Source organism: Perca flavescens, chromosome 4, assembly GCF_004354835.1.
Source record: "Perca flavescens isolate YP-PL-M2 chromosome 4, PFLA_1.0, whole genome shotgun sequence".
NCBI classification, from domain to species: domain Eukaryota; kingdom Metazoa; phylum Chordata; class Actinopteri; order Perciformes; family Percidae; genus Perca; species Perca flavescens.
Window position 1 is genome coordinate 32,126,011 of NC_041334.1, and position 21,793 is coordinate 32,147,803.

Here is a 21,793-nt window from a genome sequence, read left to right on the forward strand (position 1 = left end):
GTCTTCACAAGAATCAACAGTCTCTCTACTAGAGTGCGGATTGGGCCGTATTTTTCTGTCCGAGCCCGACAGGCATTAAGATATTTATGTCTGAGCCCGACCCAGTTAAAATCTAATTTTTTTTCTTATACTAATGACACACGTACGTTTTGTAGGAAGGCAACAGTGTACACAGGGCAACAAGCACACGTAAATACAGGCGCGCACCTACATAATAAGCTTTTTTAAATTTAAAATGTTCAATGCCTTATCGCTCTGATGTGACCGAGCCCGACCCGAACATAATTTCCAAATATCTGTCCGAGCCCGGCCTGGCCCGTTTGTTACCGCCGGGTCCCGACAGGCTCGGTTCGGGTATCCATCCTCTACTCTATACTAAATGTTGTCTGTGGCAAGGCATCTTAAAGAGCCTCCATTTCTTGTTTTCTTGCTTGGCAACTTTTGTCAGTTGAATATCTGCATAATTGGGGTAGATCATTTTGAAAGTGAAAGTAAAGACAACTTGGCTGTGGATAAGTCTGTCTTTACACTTCTGAAAAGTCTGTTATAGATCTAATTTAGTGTTTATATAACTTGTATAAAACTACTACATATTGCTGTATAATCAGAGTGAAACAGAGCGTATGCATGTGTATATCATATTTAAAGTGCTCATATTATGCTTTTTGGCTTCTTCCCTTTCCTTTATCGTTTTGTTTATCTTTTTTGTGCACGTTATAGGTTTACAAAGTGCAAAAGCACAAAGTCCACCTCAAAGGCACTTACCATCTCCAACAGAAAACACTGTTCACAAACTGCTCCAAACAGCTCTACTGTAGTCCAGCCTTTACTTCCGAGACAAACGTGCGTCACTTTGTAACACACGTTATAATGCTCGCCTAGCTGCTAGCATGGCACGCCCTCATACTCTGCTTCTGACTGGATAGTAGTCCTTACCTAGCTACTGCACATGTGCGACTCCCAACAAAGATTGAACAGTGTGTTGCCTCACTCTGTAGCTAAAACAGAGCTCAACACACAGGGTGAAAAGAGGAGCTGCAGCAATGTGCAGTACAACAAAAATATGGTGTTTTTTGAAAATTAAACCATGTAAACCTTTTCTGATATAACCTCTAAATACAATTATAAACCTGAAAATGAGCATAATGTGAGCACTTTAATAGTCAAGGTTTAACATTAACCACGAAGCCAAGTTGTTGAGCATGGCATGTAGCCTATAATATATTCATATTTTTTTAATTTATTTTATTAGTTTATTTGTCAGGGACCATGCACAGTTCAAGCCCTGTACCAGAGTTAGCTATACAGAAAGCTAACTAGCCAGGGACCCATAACCCCTCGGATGAACTGCCAGACAATTCAGTATATTTTGTATAAGCTTTGTGGTTGTTGTTTGTCAAGTGACCACACACAGATATGTTCTTCTTTTTTTGAGGGGCGGGTGCGGTGAAACAACACGCGTTTGCCCGTGTCAATCAGTGAAAAAGTCCTCCTATCCCGAACACGACCAATGCTGACTCTCGTGTTGTTACATTGTAGCGGAAAGAATGTCGGAAAGGGCCGAGGATGACGTCAGGGGGGAGCAGCGCCGAGCGGCCAGGCAGCAGCTGAAGCAGCAGCAGATCCAGCGGAGAGAAGGCTCCACAGCAATGGCGACTGTTGCGGAGCGGAGATCCTTGCCTAGTCCAGAAATAATGCTGGGACAGCCTTGGAGCAACTGGGTCGACGCCGCCAAACTCCACGGCAACGACGGTGAGTTCCCCAGCGTCCCGAATGTGCGCGAGGGAGCGAGGTAGAGCGCGACAGTTGCCAGTCCTGTCCGTTTTTTGGCCGATTGCATGCAGTTTTTGGTGGAATATGAAGAAACGCTACTGGTAGCAACAGCACGAGCAGGCAAGCAAGTGCAACTATTTATTTGTCTATGTGTCGGATCGCCTCATTTTCAGGTGCTGAATCGGAGGAAAGTTTCAAAGACTTCGGGAAAAATCGAGAAGCCATGCGTTTGTGCAGAGAAGGTGAGTGTTTTTTCTTCTTCTGTTGGGCCAAAGGTGTATTTTGGTTCTGGAGGTTTGCGCGCACACACACACACACACACACACACACACCCACATTGATTCAAACACTTAACACGCGTCGTTTGGCCAACATGTAAACCTACTGTATATCATGCCCTTCATGGATTGACTGGACAACCAACCGGATACAATAAGTGAAACGTGTGTGTTATTCCAGTGGCAGTTGACATTTACATCTGTCCCTAAAATAACTTAACGGTTAACAACTTGGACTCGCTGTACTTGGGTATAGGCCCAAACATAGTAAAAACAATGCCATTTTCTGTTTGGGGAATGCACTCAATGGACTTTATTGTTCATTATCCTTATTTCTGCCATTTTACATATGCAACCATCCACCATATTCCAGGTGTCTCTTAAAACAACAAGGTTTGTTGCTTTAAGAATTTTGAACATTTAGAAAGTTAATTAGTAGAAACGTGTGTGGTTTTTCAATACGAGAACCCCAAATGGAAATGTTAGGACTTTTGGTTAAATGCCCTCTCTTAGTCATAGTTTTATTTAAATGGCATGCAGTTACGATATGGCTTGCTCCTATTTCACCAGCTAGCTACTTCAACACAAAATAACTAACAGTAATGTTTTTGTCACCACATAGTTTGACAAATACATGCTACATTTAGGATAACTTTTTAATGTATTTTGAAGCACTTGCTCACTAACCAGCATGTCATGTAAATTATTCAAGCCTGATAAATGTAAACTTTATAAGTCTGCCATCACCATTAATAACAAAAATAGGATCCTGATTATGATCCTGCTAGTAACTATGATCTCAGGCTAGACATCGCAGACATCATTTGACATAGGCTAGGTAATAAAACCCACAATGTCAGAAATGCACATCATCTGGCTTCTGAGCCATAGAGTGATGTTTCAGGGCAGTTTGAGCTAAACAATCACCTTCTTTATCATTAGTTTATTTGCTCTGCTGGCAGGCCTGGATTTAGAATGAACCTCACTCGAAAGGTAAATTGGTATAACAATAAACTGGCATCTTGTTTACCAATAAATCAACAATCATGCACCATTATCCAGTAAGAAAATCACTAAGACATCAGAATAAGCGAGTTTACAGGATGAGTTGAAAACCTGTTCATTTAAATCAGAATTTAATGAAATAATGGTGAGCAAATTTGTGTGATACAGTGATTGTAGTTTCAAGCTTAGCTTAAAGCTATAGTGCGTAGTTTCTGTCTCCCCTGTAGTGAATTGTAAATAATAACAACCATTCTGTCGGTGCATCCACATGACACAAGCCTTCCGTGATCACGCTTCACCCCCTACCCTCCTCCACACAGTTTCTAGTAGCCAAAGAGGACACGGTGGATTAAAAAACATGATGGACCCTTCAGAAGAGGTCATTATCTTTGCTCGAGTTTCTGCACGCGAAAGTTGCAGGACGACGACACCAATTTCTAAACACAGCCATGCTGAGAAATACAGAGTGAGTTTTGTGGAGCCGATCTTAATTAGCTTTGTATCAATTTATTTATAAGGGCTTGAATGTAACTGACGTTTATTATTACAAAATAGTTACACACTAAAGCTTTAATGAAGTTTAATGAAAGGTATGGGACGGTCATCGCAGCTACTAGGACACCAAGATTTACATTTCTCCTTTTTCTTTGAACTAAGTGTAGAGTGAAAATAAATGTCCTCTGTTGTTTTCTGTTCTGACAATGCGTTTGTGTGTGTATAAAATGGCGCTAATTAAGCAAAAACCTCAAGGATCCTCTTCTGACACTCAATTTAATTCTACAGCCAACAGCAAAGTGATCACTGCGGTGTGAATTATTGTCACTGAATTTGACAGTTTTCAGGCTTTGGGGATTTCTAATATAGAACACATTTTGGAGGCACACGTGTGTTGGAGTGTTTCTGTCTGAAGTTATATCTCAGTGAGGAATGACCATCAGAAAAGATGGCACATTTCACTTTGGTCGCATGATTTTGGCCAACACGTATGTTGTCATCAGTGTGTCCAGATTTTGTCTTTTTTTTATTTTATTTTTTATTTTTTATTCACGTGTTGCTGAAAAGGAAAGGGTCAATTGCAGGCTACTTGACAGGGCACTTATCTAATGCATTGGTCAACAGTGTGGTCTGTGTGCATACCTTAAGAACATTGCACAATGTCAACAGCATGTCAGAGAGGCTCCCAATAACACGAAAAATAGAGCTTTCATATTTCATACATACTATTTAAAATAGTGTGAAATACATTGCACTGCAGACACTGAGATGGTGGCTCACCTAAAGAGATGTTGTCTGCTTTGTGCTAAAGAAACGCTGCTTATAAGTGGATAAGATGTTTGTATCTCTAGGTCAGAAAAAGCATTTTCACAGGACGGCAGAGAGACTGAATGGTTTGGCCACTTGATCATGCAGCAGCGTCTTTTAGTGTTGGTTGTTTGTGTCATGGGGCTGATCAACACATGCTGCTCGCAGCAGAAGTATGTGTTCATAGAATGTTATTTTGTGTGTGTGTGTCTAGTAGGGGTATTACAAGTGCATGACTACCTCTCCGCCATGACTCACCACCAGATTCCTCCTGTGGTGTAACTGACATTCGAAAGCACATTCTAATATACACAGATGATTAACACATTGTAAAAATGTGTGGCCAATAATGATGAATCCACTCATCGTCTGCCTTGCTTTTTGTACATTTTTCAGTGGCACTGTCACAGTCAGGGAAGCTGGGAAATGTAGTGCCAGTGTCAGCCAAAGGTCAGATTCAGCCAGCTTGTGTTCTGCTCAGAGGCAGCCAGAGCTGCTACTGTTCCACCTAGATCATTCATCACTGCCATGGATGAGGATGCTGAGATTAACTGGACTCCTCATTCTCTCACTCTGTCTCGTGCTCACAGGCTCCCTTTCTCCTCCTCCAGCGCAGGTCCTCTGCTCACTCTCGCTTTGTCTTGCTGACGCCTCGGCCTGATTCTCTGCTCTCTTTTTCTCTGTGTTTCTTTTCCTCCACGCTCCTTTCTTGGCTTCACTTGGTCATTCTGTCTCCTCTTTCTCCTCCACGGTGACTTCCTTTCTCTCTCTGTCCTTTTTCGTCTCCTCCTTGCACAAGAAGAAAATGGAGATTGAGAATTGGTTAGACACAGTGGCGTTGGACCACTTTTCAAGTCAGGCCATTTCAGCGGTACAGTTCAGTCGGTGCCAGTGCGTTGAATGCAGAGTGAGGAGGCGAACTAGCCAGGCTCCTTTTTTTTTTTTTTTTTTTTTTTTAATAGTTGAGCAATCCGTTTTGAAAAACACTCCCAAGTGAACAACAGCAGCAGTTTGGGAATGAGTTTTCGTTTGACCTCGCTATTGATCCAGCAAGGAAATGCGGTTGGCCTGTTGGACTCCACAGCTCTTGGCCTGTTTCAGTAAAGCATCTGAGAGAAGGTGGAGTTTTAAAGGAACACAACGACTTATTGGGATTTTAGCTTATTCACCGTATCCCCCAGAGTTGGATAAGTCCATACGTACCCTTCTCCTCTCCATGCGTGTCGTAACTCTGTCGGACGCCCCCACTGCTAGCCTAGCTTAGCCCAGATCCTGGAGGTAACCGGCTCCATCTAGCCTACTGCTCCCAATAAGTGACAAAACAACGCCAACATTTTTCCTATTTACATGTTGTGATTTGTATGGTCACAGCGTGTACAAATAACATCACATGAGACCCATCCATCTTCTAACCGTATACATACCGGGAACTATATTCTCAGAAAGGCGAAGCACTGCTACTCTCTGCTCCTCACCACGGGGCTTCTCAGGTGCTGCAAGCAAATCACTCCGCCCAAGTAGCAGAAGTAGCAGTGCTTCGCCTTTCTGAGAATATAGTTCCCAGTATGTATACGGTTAAAAGATGGTTGTGTCTCATGTGACGTTGTTATTTGTTCACGCTAAGGGGCGAGGCTAGCGGTGGGGGCTTCAGACAGAGTTACGACACACACAGAGATGAGAAGGGCATGTATGGACTTATCTATCTCTGGGGGATACGGTGAATAAGCTAAAGTCCCAATAAGTTGCCGTGTTCCTTTTAATGGAGAATACTGCAAATGGAAAGTTATTGATTTAGCAAATATGTGTGTTCTGTTATTATAACTTCCTAGGCCTGTCACGATAGTCAATAAATCAATTGATCGCACAATAAAAAAAAATGAGCTCGATAATTTTTCCGGCCGCGATAATTTCCATTTGCATGCTTGTTCGTTTTCCTCGTCTCTCTCTACCAAAGAGACTGGAGGACCACTCTCGGTTCCTTAGCGTAACAAGGAGTGAACCCTCTTGTCAGTCGCGTGTGTGTGTGTGTGTGTGTGTGTGTGTGAGAGAGAGAGAGAGAGAGAGAGAGAGAGAGAGAGAGAGAGACTAGTTGAGAGTTGGAGCAGGGTTTCCCGCAGCACTTTGTAGTTAAGGCATCGTCAAAAAAAAATTCGATATCCACTGCGTTACTCGGCGTCGTGCTTTCTCCCTTTCATTCCAAACCACACAGCTGACAACCTGCAGGTGGAGGCGGTGGAGACCGGCTCGGACATGCACGCCGCTGTGTGTGGAAAGTAAGAACAGAACTATTTTGGTACAAACATTTACTCGCCATGTGGCAGATGTATATAGATTTAATTATATATTATTTAATATTTAGTGTTAAATAATTGTTAAATGTAGTACAGAGTCTGTAGTCTATCGCACAAACACTTGAGGAATCCTGCAAACATTTAACAGCCAGTAGGCTATGAATTGCCTGGTAGAACATACGTGTCACAAACGGCAATTCCACAACTTCAGCGTGAAAGACGACATACTAAAGGAGATCAAAGACATATTGTGGATATTTAAAATGTGTTAAATTATTCTTTAGAAATAAAAGTTTATTGATCTTTTGAAAAGGTGTACCTGCATTATTATGCCATTATCATTATATTAGATGAAAATGGTCTCTCTACGACAATATTATCATTTATCGCAATAATTTGTGGGACAATTAATCGTCTAGCAAAATTTGTTATCGTGACAGGCCTAGTGCTTCCCTACTAAAGTTATATATAATTGACATGCTTTTGTCCATTAAGTGAAGAAATTTGCCTTTCTTTCCTTGGCAGACACCAACCACTGTGAAAAAGTCTTTTTGCGCCACTGTTAAAGGAGACACTTAGCAGAGTGGCTTCAGACAATTGACACACATTAAGTAGCATCAGGCTTTTCAATTCATCCACACAAGACTGCTGCTAATCTCCCTGAGAGGGAGTCGCGCCAGGTAGGCCCTTTACATGGTCTTTGCTTAATGGCCCTCATCCCTTCCAGAATCGTCCAAAGATGTTTCGAGAACCCTTGACTGCCCTGGTGGAGTACGTATTGAAGAGGGGCTCCACTTCTCTCCTCTTGTCTAGTCTTCTGCTCATCTCATCATAACGCCCCAGGCAATCTCTTAATTAGCCTCCTTAATTAGATGGTTCTTGGTTCTGTACGCCAGGGTAAATTTTGATCACATTCTGGTGAGGAGCGGCACTTGCCTCTGATTTGCCTTAGTGTCTTGTGAAGCATGAGACTTGGTTCATACAATTTGGTGGATAGAGATGCTGGAACTACAGCCAGGCCATTCGTGTACCTTGGAACTTATGGTTGTTGTGCTTTTTTTTATGACTTTGTGCCTGAAAGTTGCACTGCTTTAGTGGCACTACAGGAAAATTCCCATCTTTACATCCTGATGAAATCAGCCATTTCTTTCATTTGAGTTAATCCAGACAGATGCATTGCTAGGAGTTGTCGTGTGTGTGTGTGTGTGTGTGTGTGTGTGTGTGTGTGTGTGTGTGTGTGTGTGTGTGTGTGTGTGTGTGTGTGTGTGTGTGTGTGTGTGTGTGTGTGTGTGTGTGTGTGTGTGTGTGTGTGTGTGTGTGTGTGTGTGTGTGTGTGTGTGTGTGTGTGTGTGTATCTTAATTGTTACCTTTTTATAATGTCTTCTTGTGTTAAGCATGATCTGGCTTTAGGGGAGGAGGTTTCAGAGGAGTCATGAGAACGTGACCTCATGACTGGAATGGAATATTTTAATGTTATGGATTTTAAACATGTCTTTACATCTCACTGTGACATGCATCTTTTATAACTTGACAGAGGAAACCCAACATCTCTGTTTTGATTGTAGCAGCTTCGGTTAAACAATCAGTTAAACATTTGTTAGTGTGTAAAATGTCCGAAAAAAAATAAGAAATGTCTATCACAATTTCCTGAAGGCCAAGTTGATCCAAATTGGAGTTCAAATTGTTTGTTATTCAGTTTACTATCACATGAAACGGAAACACAACAATAAATTTATTATCAAAAGTTGCAAATTATTATTCTATTCACCAATAATCGACAAAGTGTTGCAACTCTACATGTTGTTTTTTTTTAAAGTCATAATTGCAGTGTACACACATTTTACACTGACAAATTGTAAGACATGAATTTGAAATAAGAATAGACTGGTTTAAAATGAATGAAGATATATATAAGTAGCTGGACTTGAATGGCCTTCTTTTGACTGAAAGTACTGCCAAACAACAACTTTTTCTGCTCACGAGTTCCATTTTCACTTTCTCACAGCCTACCGCATTGAACACTCCACCTGCGTAAACACCTTCCCGTAATCAACGGCGGCGTCATTACGTCGACTAGCGTAGCGCAAGCGTAGGATTCGGTGGAAAAAAATTATACGGTTCGGCAGAAACTGAACCCCGTCACAAAGTCCAATATTCGGCAGAATCCTGGATTCGGTGCATCCCTAGGACGTTCTCTATGGTGAGGGAAGACTCGGACTTGGGAGTGAGATCTATTTGCTTTTGCAAACTTTGCTCATGTGTCAGTTTGCTTTAAGTGAGCTCCTCAGGTTTTTTTTATAGTCTTAACTTTGTTAACGTGGATGTTTTAATACGTGCGTGTGCATGTGACCTTAAAGACCAGTGTGTAACGTGTTTAGATGTTCATTATCAAAATCTGTGTTGCCCGTTCACAAACTTGTCCTTTTTCATGAATATTTACCACCACCATCAATTCCAAGTTTTCCTTTTGGCTTGAAATTTTACATTTGCGTTTGCATGAACTGGAGTAGACGCTCCATATTCATGCGCCATCTTGAAATACGTTAGCCGGTAAGGGACATACAGGACATACTGCTCCGACCTTTCGCTGTGCCATGATAAACTCATAGGTGCCGCTAATGCTGCTGATGGGTATTGTAGCTTCCTGGCCCCGGCAAGTTTGAAGAAGGAAACGTGTAGGACCACACATATTCAAAATCCAAATGTCAGGAACAGGAGTCTTCTTCTTCGCCCAGAAAAAGAAAAAGGAGATTGAAAAGAGCAAGAGACCGGCTTTTTGAAGTGTGAAGGCTACCGTAGCTGTAATACATACTTTGAACTGCGTGGTGCGAGAGAGTTGATTGCAATATATGATTTCAATGCTAGATGGGAGAAATTCCTACACATTGGACCTTTTTAAATGTTTTAATGTGTATGTGGTGCAACCCAAATTTTAGCCCGAATGTGACCAATTTTCCCTCTTGATGTTAAGCAACAAAGATTATGCCATCAAACTGGAGTTACCCTATCATGAGCTATTAGTGTTATGACAACAAACGATGACGGTTTCAATGTAGAGTCTGAGTCTGCTACCAACTGGAGCACCAGGTGAACGTATGTCTATTTAGTTTGCCTCTCCTTGACTTGCGCCCTGTCTGGTTGATTTGTCCCCTGTGAACAGACATGCCCATATTTGGCCAGTGTCCTGCACAGGACGACTTCTACCTGGTGATGTGCAGCCACTGCAGCCAGGTAGTCAAGCCCCAAGCCTTCCAAGCACACTACGGTAAGTGTCATGCACGTGCACACACATACATGAATATGCATATATTCAGAGTCATCTCTGATGTCAACACCATGCAGAGTTAGCTTTTAGGAGTTCCTGAATTTTATAGATAACCCCACACAAGAAGGGGGGAGTGAACGCAGACAGTAGAGGCAGTAGATCAATGAAGAAGGAAGTAACAAAGTAGTCTTCATCTGTAGTAACCAGATACCACCTCAAGGCTGGTAGGGATATTTCACACATTAACACCCTCTGTCGCATCACTTCTCCCTCTGCCCTTTGTATTCCCTCACCACTTTTCCTTCTCCACACAGTAACCACAGACTTTGATTGATTTATTTATTTAACTCACTCACTGTCTCACTTGTGTGTTTACAATTCCCCTGTTAATATTTGATGTGGCTCTCTCGGTCTTTGCAGCAATGTACTTTCTTTTTTTCTTTTTTTAACACTTTCATCTCAGATCAGATTTCTGGTTCTGTTAACACTTTAGGGATGTGTGTGAGCATTTCAGTGGGTGGATTGTCACTGCTTAATAGTTAAGCTGGGTCTTTGACTGCAGTGCTTAAGTTAATGCATGAATTATAGATCTGTGAATAGAGTGACTTCATCGCTGTGGATGTCTTTTAAACTTGACAGAGTGCACGGCAGGCCCACAGTCACTAAAATAAATAAGCTGTTCACTACAAACTCATTTGCTTGAAATGATAAGGAAGGTTAGAGTGACACCTACCATGTCCTGTGTTGTAGGGCTGGTTGTTTAAAGTAATAATGTATAATAGTCTTTGTCAATCAAGTCAATATAAGCGGACAGGCATTGTTAAAGTCTGCTCATGTGAGAAATCTTCAATCGTAATATCAGCACCAGTTTTTGTCCCATCGCTACACTCTCCCTTGCAGCATCTGAATCACTCATTTGATAGCATTCTCTTCTTATAATTTGGGTATTTTTTGTCCTAAATGTGTATTGTGTCAATGGTGTGCTTTCCCCATGAAGTGTGTCAACAATTACAGTTGTCAAGGTCAGCCACAAGAGGGTGATGTAACGGCACATGGCTCCTAGAGGAACTTGCCTGGCTACTGTGTCAACAATATTCAAAGAGAGGGCTCCTCCCACGCTGCTAAACCGTACAGACTGATACAAACCTGTCTAGGCCAGACTATTATTTAGGATTATTACAGATGAGTTGAATGAGAAGTAGACAAACATTGGAGGGCATTACACTGCCAATTAAGAAAAAAACAGGGCTGACAACATCACAGCAGGTGGCCACCGTACATCTTTTAACAAGGTGGTACTGTGAATGCAGACTGTGCATAATGTGATCTAAAATCAGATAGACTGATGCATCTCTTATAATCTAAACGTATTAATCACCTGTATGCTACTGAATCATTGTGTATACCAAAAAATACCAATTGCTGCATGAGCAGCTTATGGTGCCTCCCTAGATTTCCATTCAAGTAGGAGTTGTAAGCACCGCAATAGAGCTGCATCCAATAATAATTTGCATTATTGACTAATCTGACGGTTATCTTTTTGATGAATCCTTAGTCCAGACAATGAGAGGAAATGTGAGGTCAGCAGATGTCTCGTTTTTTTTTCTGTCCAGAGCCCAAAGATTTCCCATGTACAACAATATAAAACAGAAAAGTACAAATCCTGTTGAGAAAATGTTTGGCATTATTTTGTTTGATAGATTACTGAAGTGATTATTAGAGTAGTTGGATATTAATTTTCTGTCGATTTGACTAATCGTTTCAGCCCCACACAGGAACAGCCTAAATCCAAGTGAAATTCGTGAGTACGTGGTCATTCAGAGTGGAGTGGGAGTGCTCTTGCTGGGACTTTCCACCTGTCTTGTTCCCTCTGGTGTTGTTATTGGAAGACCCCACGTGGCGTTAACATGGGGCAAGGGCACTGATCTCAGCACCATTGAGATAGTCTCGATATGATTTTAGCGCAAAGTTTTGGATCATGCACCTTAAGCTTGGATAGCAAGGAAACTACTCCTAGTGTATTTGTTATTTTGACTAGATTAACAGGTTTATTATTGTTATACAAATAGCTTACAGAGGCCGGGCAATGCAGCGTCTTGCTTGTGGAGATGGTAGTAAGGCCATCACACTTGTACGTTAAGGTTTTTCTCTCATTCCCACAGTCAGGGATTTCCCCTTAGCACTGAGCCAACGGTTTGACCGTGTAAAAGAGGATATTAAGGCTCCTCCTATTTCTTGTGTCTGCTGTCCCCACCTCACACACACACACTTTTCTTGACTACTCTTTTATTCTGCCGCTGGTGTTGGCTCTCTTTTCTCAATGTTAGTGCTTTGTGGACAGAGCACTGAGTGTCACGCTGAGGTTTCCTGGTGTGAGTTAGTGTGCATTGTGTGCTGTTGACTGTGACCGGGACAGGACAAGACGAGACAGCAGGGGAAGGAGGGAGGGCAGGAGCAATCGAAAGAAAGGCTGCTAAGTAGAGTGAGGGAAGATACAGTGTGTGTTGTGAGTGGGTGTATAGAGAGAGGCCCGTTAAGTGAGAAGAAGGCACTCTTAAAAGCATGTTTTCCTCTTTTGAAAAAGGAAATTGGAAGAAGGCTAAACAGTTTGAAGGTGTGTGCTTCTGTGTGTGTTGGGGACTGAGGGAAATAGGGAGTGGCAGCTCTGTGTGTGCATGTGTTAGCATCCCCCTCTATTGTTTTTGCAGCAACAAGCTTGTTTACAGATCACCTGCTGAGACTTGGCTTTGGCCTATGGCCCGGTACCCTGCTCAACCAAGGAGTTAGCCCACTAAAAGGTTAGCTAACCAGGCCCACAGCTCACCACGTTAGCTAGCTGCCGACACACTCTTTCTGTGAAAACCTGTACGTGATCCTGAAGCTGTATTCTCTTACATTCATGCTGTTAGGTTGTTGTTTTTTTCATTGTTTGCAGTTTTGCTCATGCGTCAGTGTTGACAAGAAGAGGGTAAAGTTAACCTTCAGTCGACTGTTTCTTCTGAGCTCATCAGTGAATCTCTCTCTCTCTATCTCTCTCTGGCACTCTTTCTCTCTCCACTTATGGTCAGAGTAGCAGTATTGTCTGTCTGTATGACCCCAGGGGGCCCAGTTTGTTAGGGAGCCGCCCGCTGCCTGGCTAACATTTAAGACTTTGGTGCAAGTTGCATTAACTTCTAAATAAAAAAATAAAAATTTAAAATGCCTTCATGAGGTTGCTGCCTTTTTCTTAGGTAGTTTTTGCCGTGGCAGTTAGTAGACTCTACAAAATGCGTCGCTGTTGTGGAACTTTATCTGTAATGTCAATGAAATTATTTTGAGAGTGCTATTTCATTGTTGTATGCTGTTACTAAAAATAGCAAGAGCTTCCTTTGAAAACCCATCTATGACGATTGTGGGTGCACATGCAAGAGACCGTTTGAATATCTTTTCAGAGGAAAAGATATTTAGTTTTGAGTGCAAGCACAATTTTTATTTTTTTCCCTTTTTGTTCTATGTCTGTCTTTGTATTCACATCTCCATATCATCCTAACCTTTTCTGCTGTCATACTGCCTTTTATCAGTTTGCACAGTAGCTGTTCTTAGACCTGTTGGCTGCTTCTATTTCAGGCTAAGTTGGCATGAATCACAAATGCTGCTTATTTATTGTCGAGGTAACCTGCTCACTGCTGTCAGATTTCTATGTTCCCACGTCTTTTCTTTTCTCCTGACTTACAGCTTAATTATTGCCACATTTACCCATATACATTAGTCTGTTAAAGGGCCCATTTCCACCTGGTATTAAAATCCATCCGTTTCACTAGTCATCGCAGGTTTCTTCGCTCGCACACATCCAACCCATATGCAAATGGGAACGAGTGCGTCTTTTTTGCATTTAGAGCGGGGAAGTGAGATTCGATCACAAGTGGTCACTCATTTGGAGACCCATTCTACTGCCAGGTGTGAACACACATACTTGGAGCTGTCCACTTGTGATTGGATCAGTCAGGACAGATTTGAATACCAGGTGGAAATGGGCCCAAAGTGCAGCTTTGTGATGCTTCATTCTCATCATCTTATTGAGTCAACTATTATGTTTTAATGCCGGCCTGGTTTATATTGTCGCTCCAGAGAGAAGACATAGTGCGGCCAACAAGCCAGCCTCCACCTCGCCCTTCCCTGTGTCGGGCAGGAACCGGAGCAGCGGACTTGGGCCTGGGCTGGGCTCGGGCTCTGTAGCCGGAGTGGCGAGTGGAGGCATTGTTACCCGACCCTCCACCGCTGGAGCCAGCTTAGCGTCCTCCTCCTCTAATCCTAAACTCCTCAAAACCGCCAAAGAGAAGCCAGGCATTCAGCGAAGAACCCCCTTTGCACCCTTCAGGACGCCCCAGCTGGACAAGATGTAAGTTTCACTGTGTAACATTTGCAGTATAGTGTTTTTTTTCAGGGTTGTGCAATTTGTTGATATACACCAGGACTAGTGCTGAACAATTAATCATTTTTATATCAAAATAGCGATTTAAAGGTTTAAGCCAGATATTGTTGATTTCACTGGCTTTAATACAACTGCTGCCTCCAAATGTACTCGGCTGTAGTTAATTGACGTTAATTTGTTGTTTTGGCCAGCTAAAAAAAGAAATCTTGGCTGTTGCCTGGTTAATATGCTCTCTGCCGTCTGTACATTTACATTCGGCCAAATATAGCTTTGTGGAGAAAGAAATACCACTCATAATTTTTTAAGTTTAAATAAGGAAGGGGACTGTACCATTTTACTGTTATAAAAGACCAACTCACTGGCAGATCTTCAGTACAAAAATTATCTAAGTAGGGATGTCCAAGTCCCAAGTTCTTTTGTCCCCTATTCGAGTCCTCAAAACTATTGGTAAACTTAAATTATTGTACTGTTTAACTGTATATTGACATGATGTGATCAGCTTATTCAAGAAGTATCTGTTAGGGTTGTGGGAGCTCTTATTAGGAAGGGATCTTTTAATGGTCAGTATATGACAAGAAGGGAGCAATTACAGCAAGCAAAAACAGCTTCAATGTACATATAGGCACCTGGCTCATATTTTTAGACAGACCTGAAAAATTGTGAACCTATCCTTTTTAAAGCAACACTAGAGAACTTTTCCCGCTTCCGTCCCCCTACAGGTTGGAAGCGGAATTGTCCGTTACATTACATTGTCCAGTTCATTCGAACTACAGATCCGCTACCCGATCTGGCAAACTTGCATAATGTAATGTAATGGACAATTTGCTTCCAACCTGTAGGGGGACCGAAGCGGGAAAAGTTACATAGTGTTGCTTTAATGTTGGCTACAGTGTAGTATCATCAGGTGTCATCAGTCTGATTGCAAAACATTGTCAGATGTGACTGTCCAACAGTTACAGTAAATGGACAACTATGCAGCAGCTGTTTTATCAATACATATAACACTGCTTTGAAATGTTATAATTATATTTGAATATTATTGAGTAATGTCAAGTATACCACTAATGTCACATCTTAACAAATGTGGGCTAAATTGGTCTATTTTTCTTTTCTTTTTTCTACTGATCTATACCTACATGTTATATTGCATTTGGTAATCATTAATTAATCAACGGGGTAGTAAACCACATGGTATAATCATGACAATCATTTTTATATACAGTACACATATAAAATTAAACACATCTATGCACATGCATTGCCATGTTTAATTCTGAACTCCCCCAACTCTTAAAGTTCATGTTCACATCACCTTGTACAGTTTTATTCTGATTTATTCTTTTTTCAGTAATCCTAATCAATCACACGCTGGCTAGCCTTTGATGAGTCAACTTGTGTTTTGAAATGTTTCTGCTCATTTGACAGGCTGCAATCTAACTGAGAAAGAGTTGTAAGTGCAGTGTGGTGTCATTTAGGAATGGGCTGGTGTACGATTCTGACGTTATGATAACCTTCAGCAAAAATCTCACGGTATTGCAATTACAGCTTAAAAATGTATGTGTGTGTGTGTGTGTGTGTGTGTGTGTGTGTGTATATATATATATATATATATATATATATATATATATACACACATACACACACACACACACACAACCGTCAAATGTTTGGGGTCACTTAGAAATTTCCATTCCAGACACAATACCTGCTTACATAATTGCAAAAGGGTTCTCGACTGTTGTAGAAAGAAGTGGCTGAAGAAACGCTTTTGAATTCATGCTTTTTGGTCTAAACGTCATACCCAAATTAAAAGTGGTACAGTTCCCATATACTTTGACACTCAGGGGTGTGCCTGATATCATTGGAAAGGTGATTGATGTGGGTTTGTTTGTGTATTTGAGAAGTGTTGTATTTTGTAGTTTTTGGCTTTTTATTTGCACTTTTCAAATAGAAATAAAAAAACGACAGACATATTTGTAGAAAAGAATTCATATAAAATCCATTTTTGAGTCTTTTAGCTTCTGAATTTTTTTTTGTGTAGTAAGCTGAGACGTGGCTAATGCTGTGTTGTCGGTCACCTGTCAGATGTGTTTACAGCAATGTATTTTAATAATTTTACAGATTTATAACTTGGACAGAAATAAAAAATCTCCATTCTAGCCTCTGTAACTCTGTGTCAGTAAGGCCTAGAATCACCCTGACACAACTTGAGTGTTTCCTTTCCAATGATATCAGGCACATCCCTAAGTGTCAAAGTATATGGGAACTGTACCACTTTTAATTTGGGTATGACGTTTAGACCAAAAAAAGCATGGAATTTCAAGCATTTCTTCAGCCACTTCTGTCTACAACAGTCGAGAACCATTTTGCAATTATGTAAGCACATAATGTAATCTGAAAACTGCTGCCCTGATTAAAAAAAAACAATGCAACTGATCTCTGCTGGTATTCTGTCTGGAATGGAAATTTCTAAGTGACCCCAAACTTTTGACCGGTTGTATGTGTGTGTGTGTGTGTGTGTGTATATATATATATATATATATATATATATATATATATATATATATATATATATATATATATATATATATATATATATATATATATATATATATATATATAATTTTTTTATTTTAAAGTATCTGCCCTTGACCACTCAAAAAAAACCATTATTCCTTAGTGGTTTTGAAACCTTGACTTTTTCAAACCAAGGTATACCTTGAAACCGGTAACCGGCCCATGACTAGTGTCATTATTATCAAAATCTCTATTTCGACCAGGATCTGTGTTCAGGATCTGCCAGAGAAAAATATATATTTTGAGACCTGTTTTTTTATTTTTAGTTCGCTGATGAGTCTGATAAATGATGGATCATAGATTTATGTTTTGTCCTCCCAGCCCCCTCCATACGTGCACATCTGTCTCTTACCATGCGTTTCTCACTGGCTCCGTGTTTCTAACTCTCAGCTTCCTCCTTGCTGCCCTCTTCATCTCTGTAACCTTCTCTTCCAGCCTCACCCCGGCTGTCAAGGTGGAGAAGATGCATCTCAGGGTGGACTCGTCAGTTAAGCTGGTGCAGGCCCCATCTGCCCCTGCCACCACCTCACCCTCCTCTACATCCTCCTCTAGCATCACTGTGAGCTCCAACACTACCACCATCACCACCTCCTCATCATCAGCCCTTAAACCAGGCCTTAACTGTCCCTCCATACCAAAGCCTCCATTACTGGCCCCGGGTCAGATTCCCAACGGCAAGGGCCACCTCTCAGTCCTGTCAGACAAGAAGCAGGACAGCAGCAGCAGTGCCAGTAGCAGACGCCACATTAACAAGAAAGTGACAGGTCAGTTTGAGGGGAACTGTAGGGAAACTACTGTTCCAGTTTTGTGCTGTCAACATGTTATACTGTCAGGTCTGATTCATGAATTCAGTTCAAACTATGATGTACAGTATTTTGATACTGTCTCATATAACATATTTCTGTGTATCATATATAAAGTATAGGGCACAATTTACCCAAAATATATCCGTATGTACACCACCGGTATACAAGTTTGCTGGTAAACAACTCTTCACACTGTCCCATACATCAGTTTAAAAGGCTAAGGCTCAACTATGTTACATTACACAACTTAGAGTTAAGCAAGTTACCAGAGCAGGTGATCTGTCACAATGAATGTAAGTAACAATTTTCTTCTCTCTCACCTCACTCCTCTCTTGTGCCTTCAAGAGCGTGAGTTCAATGCAGATATCCACTGTGGCGTTGTGGATATAACAGCTCGGAAACCATGCACAAGATCCCTAACTTGCAAGGTAACCAGTCTTTATGCTTCGTACTGTGCATTCAGGCTAAATTGTATAGCATTTAAAACATAAGGATGGCAATGCTCTGCAATTGTCTTATTGTCAACAAATCCCATTTAAAGGATCAAATCCTTAAAGTCAAACTATTTGGTTCTAATCCTCAACAATACCTGCAGTATCTTGAACATTTTTCAGAAGAGGAGAGAACAGGTACAACGCACTGTAAAGAAGGCAGCATGTCATCCAGTGTGCAATGGTTTGGCACATTAATGTATTTTTTTTTTTTAAAGATAATATTTTGGGCATTTTTAGGCCTTTATTTGACAGGACAGCTGAAGACATAAAAAGGAGAGAGGGGGAATGACATGCAGCAAAGGGCCGCAGGTCAGAGTCGAACCCGGGCCCGCTGCAAACCTCTATATGGGCGCCGCTCTACCAACTGAGCCGTCTGGGTGCCCACATTAATGTATTTTTAATAGTTTTTGGGACAATCGAGTTCTATGGCACCGAGGGATATGCGTTAATAAGTTTTAGATACACAGACAATACTTGTTAGTGGGATCCATGCATTGTTTGTGTTGGGTGAAATTTGTTGACAATAATAAACGTAGACTATGACCATTTTATTTTTAATTTTTTTTAAGGATGGTTCTGATTACTTAAAGCAAAATCACATGGCCATATCATCTGAAGCTTTTCAGAGCTGTAATACGTCACGTACAAATCGGAGTAAAAAAAAAAAAAAAAAGCCCCACTATTCGACTGAAACCCAAGCAGACCCACCTCCCAAACAATAATTCTGACCTTTGACCTTTCTAATGTCCCGCCAGACACATTCCTTAAGCCAGCGGAGGGCGGTGCCAGGGCGGAGGAAGCGCTTTGACACACTGCTGGCGGAGCACAAGAACAAAGCAAGGGAGCGGGGGAAGGACAGAGATCTCCACCAACCCCATTCCCAGCAAAACCCCTCTCTCAGGGACCCACACCCCTCCTCCCACCTTGCTGCTGGCCATGACGCCCACCAGGTCGCTCATGGCAACGGCACCGCCCCAGACGCCACTAAGCCTTTGCCTCTCAGCAAGCCCAAATTTCACAGCCCTGGTCTTCCACGGTACGACTTGCTCCAGATCTGTATTTCATTTTATCATGTATGTATGTATGTATGTATGTATGGTGTGTGTTATGACACTGACAAACTAGCCTTTATCTTGAGAGGTGAACAAAAACAATTTTGTGTGGTTCTCTGAAACCATTTTTATGATTAAGGTATTAAATTATCAGCCATATTATCTGTCCATCAGACTAAACAGCGGTCACGGAGGTGGTACCCCCGGAGACCCCACAGTAGTCCACGAGTCGCCACACCATGCCCAAACTACCCCCGATGGGTTTTCTCGACCCTCCAGTGACGAGGGAGAGAACGAAGAGCGGGAGGACAGCGCTGACAAACTGGACTGTCACTATTCAGGTTATCACCCTCGACCGGCAGCTGTAAGTGCACCCCTACCATCACTGGTCTCTGATTAGCCGCAGACTACTGTTCCTTTTTGTTACAGTAGTTAAACTACAAAAGGATTTTAGATTTTCAAAAGATAATCCCTTATTTGTTTCAGATTTCACAGAAAGGTTAAGTACTATTTAGTATACTGACTTACTGATAATTGATACCTTCTCTTTGTTCCCAGTTCTGTACATTCAGAAGTCGACTGTTTGGGAGAGGCTGTTACTCCTTTGATCGGCGATGGGACAGAGTGCGATGTGCCCTCACCACAATGATGGACAAGCATGTCAACTCTCAGATGTGGAAGTAAGTCTGTCCAGCTCAGATTTCATTATGGCCAAAGGACATAATAATTAGCAGCCTTGTCTTTCATGGTCACCCTTCTTGACTTATTAAAAGTGAAAGCTAAAGAATGATATCATTCCTTGTTGCAGGAAAATCCCCTTGGCCTTAGAGAACTCTTCCGTTGCACCTACTCATAGGACAAGCACAAATTCTCACGGTAGCACTCCCTCTTCAGGCTTCCTGGGCCCCCCTTCCACCTTGCCCCAGACTCCTTATAGCCAATCCTACGAGGGCAAGTCAGTGCTCTCCTATGGGACCACCTTAAATGCCCGCAGCTCCCCACAGGGCGGGGCTGAGCACCCGGCCTACGGCATTACGCAGGCCCGACAAGTGTCTTCGTCGCCGCAGATGCCTTCAGCCCACTCATCCTCATCTTCTTCAGCTCCTTCCCTAGCCTCAGGCCGGGTGCCTAAGTCCCGTTCTTCCAGCAGCAGCACTACCAAGTCGTCATCGTCGTCATCATCCTTCAGGCCCAAGGAGGTCTCCTCTGGCTCCTCCACACCCGTCATCCCCAACTCCATTGGTGGGGGCAGCAGTGGAGCCAACAGTAACAGTAGCAACACTAGCTTCAGCTCGGGGAAGAAGAGGAAGAACAGCTCAATTCTATCTTCGTCCCATGGCCCCTCTGAATCCTCGTCTTCTAATGCCAACTACTCTTCCTCCTCCTCCTCTTTCAAGAAGAACTGTGCAAATGTCGGCAGCTCAGGGAGCACCTACCACCACGGCTCATTAGGTCCTTCATCCTCATCGTCATTATCTTCCTCCCACAGCGGAGTCCACAGTGTGGGTCTTAACTGTGGCCCCACTGTGCGGACCAACTCACTCAGCCTCAAGGTGGAGCCTTCTGGAGGTTCAGCAGGCGGCTTCTCAGGGCCGCCTGGACGAGGTCCTCCCTCGGGCAGCCCTGCAGAATCCATCAAGCGCATGAGCGTGGTGATGAACAGCAGTGACTCTACCCTCTCCTTGGGACCCTTCGTCCACCACCAGTCCTCTTTCTCATCTGACCACCATACAAACTTCAGCCACCACTCCGCAGATGGGCGCCTGGAGGGCAAGAAGCGCAAGAACTCTCCTGCCTCCAGCGGCATTAATAGTGGAGGAGGAGGAGGAGGAGGAGGAGGAGGGGGACCTGGACCAGGTAGACCCAAAGTGGCAAAGTCACCTGCCATTAACAACATCCATGGGAAGCATGGGCGGAGCATTCCAGGGACGCCAGGGCTACCCAACAACTCCCATTTACATCAGGTGGGTTTTGTACTGTACCAATCGGGATGCTTTTTTATTTCAAAAGTGGAGTGTGTGAGTGTATTGTATGCAGGTAGGGAGTTGAGGGAAAAACTGCTAATTGGCATGTAACCTAAAGACACAACTTGGCAGCTGTGTTTTGCTGGGACAACTGTTAACTTAGCTGCCCAGTGTATTTCCCCTTTGCATCCCCACCTCATGAATACGGGGATACGGAGAGCCAAAGTCATGAAGTCCCATCCTGTAGCTCAACGCAATCTCTCATTCAGCATTTCTTTCATCAGTCTCTGAAAAACCAAGATTGTTTCCATATTCTAAGGCTACATCCACACTAATACATTTTTGTTAAACGCATATCTTTTGCTGCGTTTATGCCTCACGTCCACACTCCTCCCGCATTTCCGAGCCCCTACAACTGAGACATTTGGAAGCACTGCTGACCCCGTTTAAGTTTGGAAACTCTGGGGTCGCATTGTAGTCTGGACGGGCAGAAACTGAGACCTTTGGAAACGATGGTGCACATCAGTCAGTCGTATCAGTTAGGTAGGCATACATACCTTTCAGGAACACTTCCA

At 42.5% G+C, this 21,793-nt stretch overlaps 1 protein-coding gene across 1 annotated transcript in view; it reads left to right on the top strand.

The window, feature by feature from the left end:
• atxn7 (ataxin 7) overlaps window positions 1-21,793 on the top strand; it is a 30,834-nt gene that overhangs the window by 5,877 nt on the left and 3,164 nt on the right. The window contains exons 3-12 of the mRNA XM_028576787.1: window positions 1,540-1,752; window positions 1,947-2,015; window positions 9,810-9,914; window positions 14,022-14,292; window positions 17,338-17,666; window positions 18,054-18,136; window positions 18,958-19,238; window positions 19,429-19,618; window positions 19,813-19,934; window positions 20,063-21,218. Coding sequence (XP_028432588.1) covers window positions 1,548-1,752; window positions 1,947-2,015; window positions 9,810-9,914; window positions 14,022-14,292; window positions 17,338-17,666; window positions 18,054-18,136; window positions 18,958-19,238; window positions 19,429-19,618; window positions 19,813-19,934; window positions 20,063-21,218 — 2,811 coding nt within the window. The 5' untranslated portion in view covers window positions 1,540-1,547. The remainder of the gene's footprint in view (window positions 1-1,539; window positions 1,753-1,946; window positions 2,016-9,809; window positions 9,915-14,021; window positions 14,293-17,337; window positions 17,667-18,053; window positions 18,137-18,957; window positions 19,239-19,428; window positions 19,619-19,812; window positions 19,935-20,062; window positions 21,219-21,793) is intronic.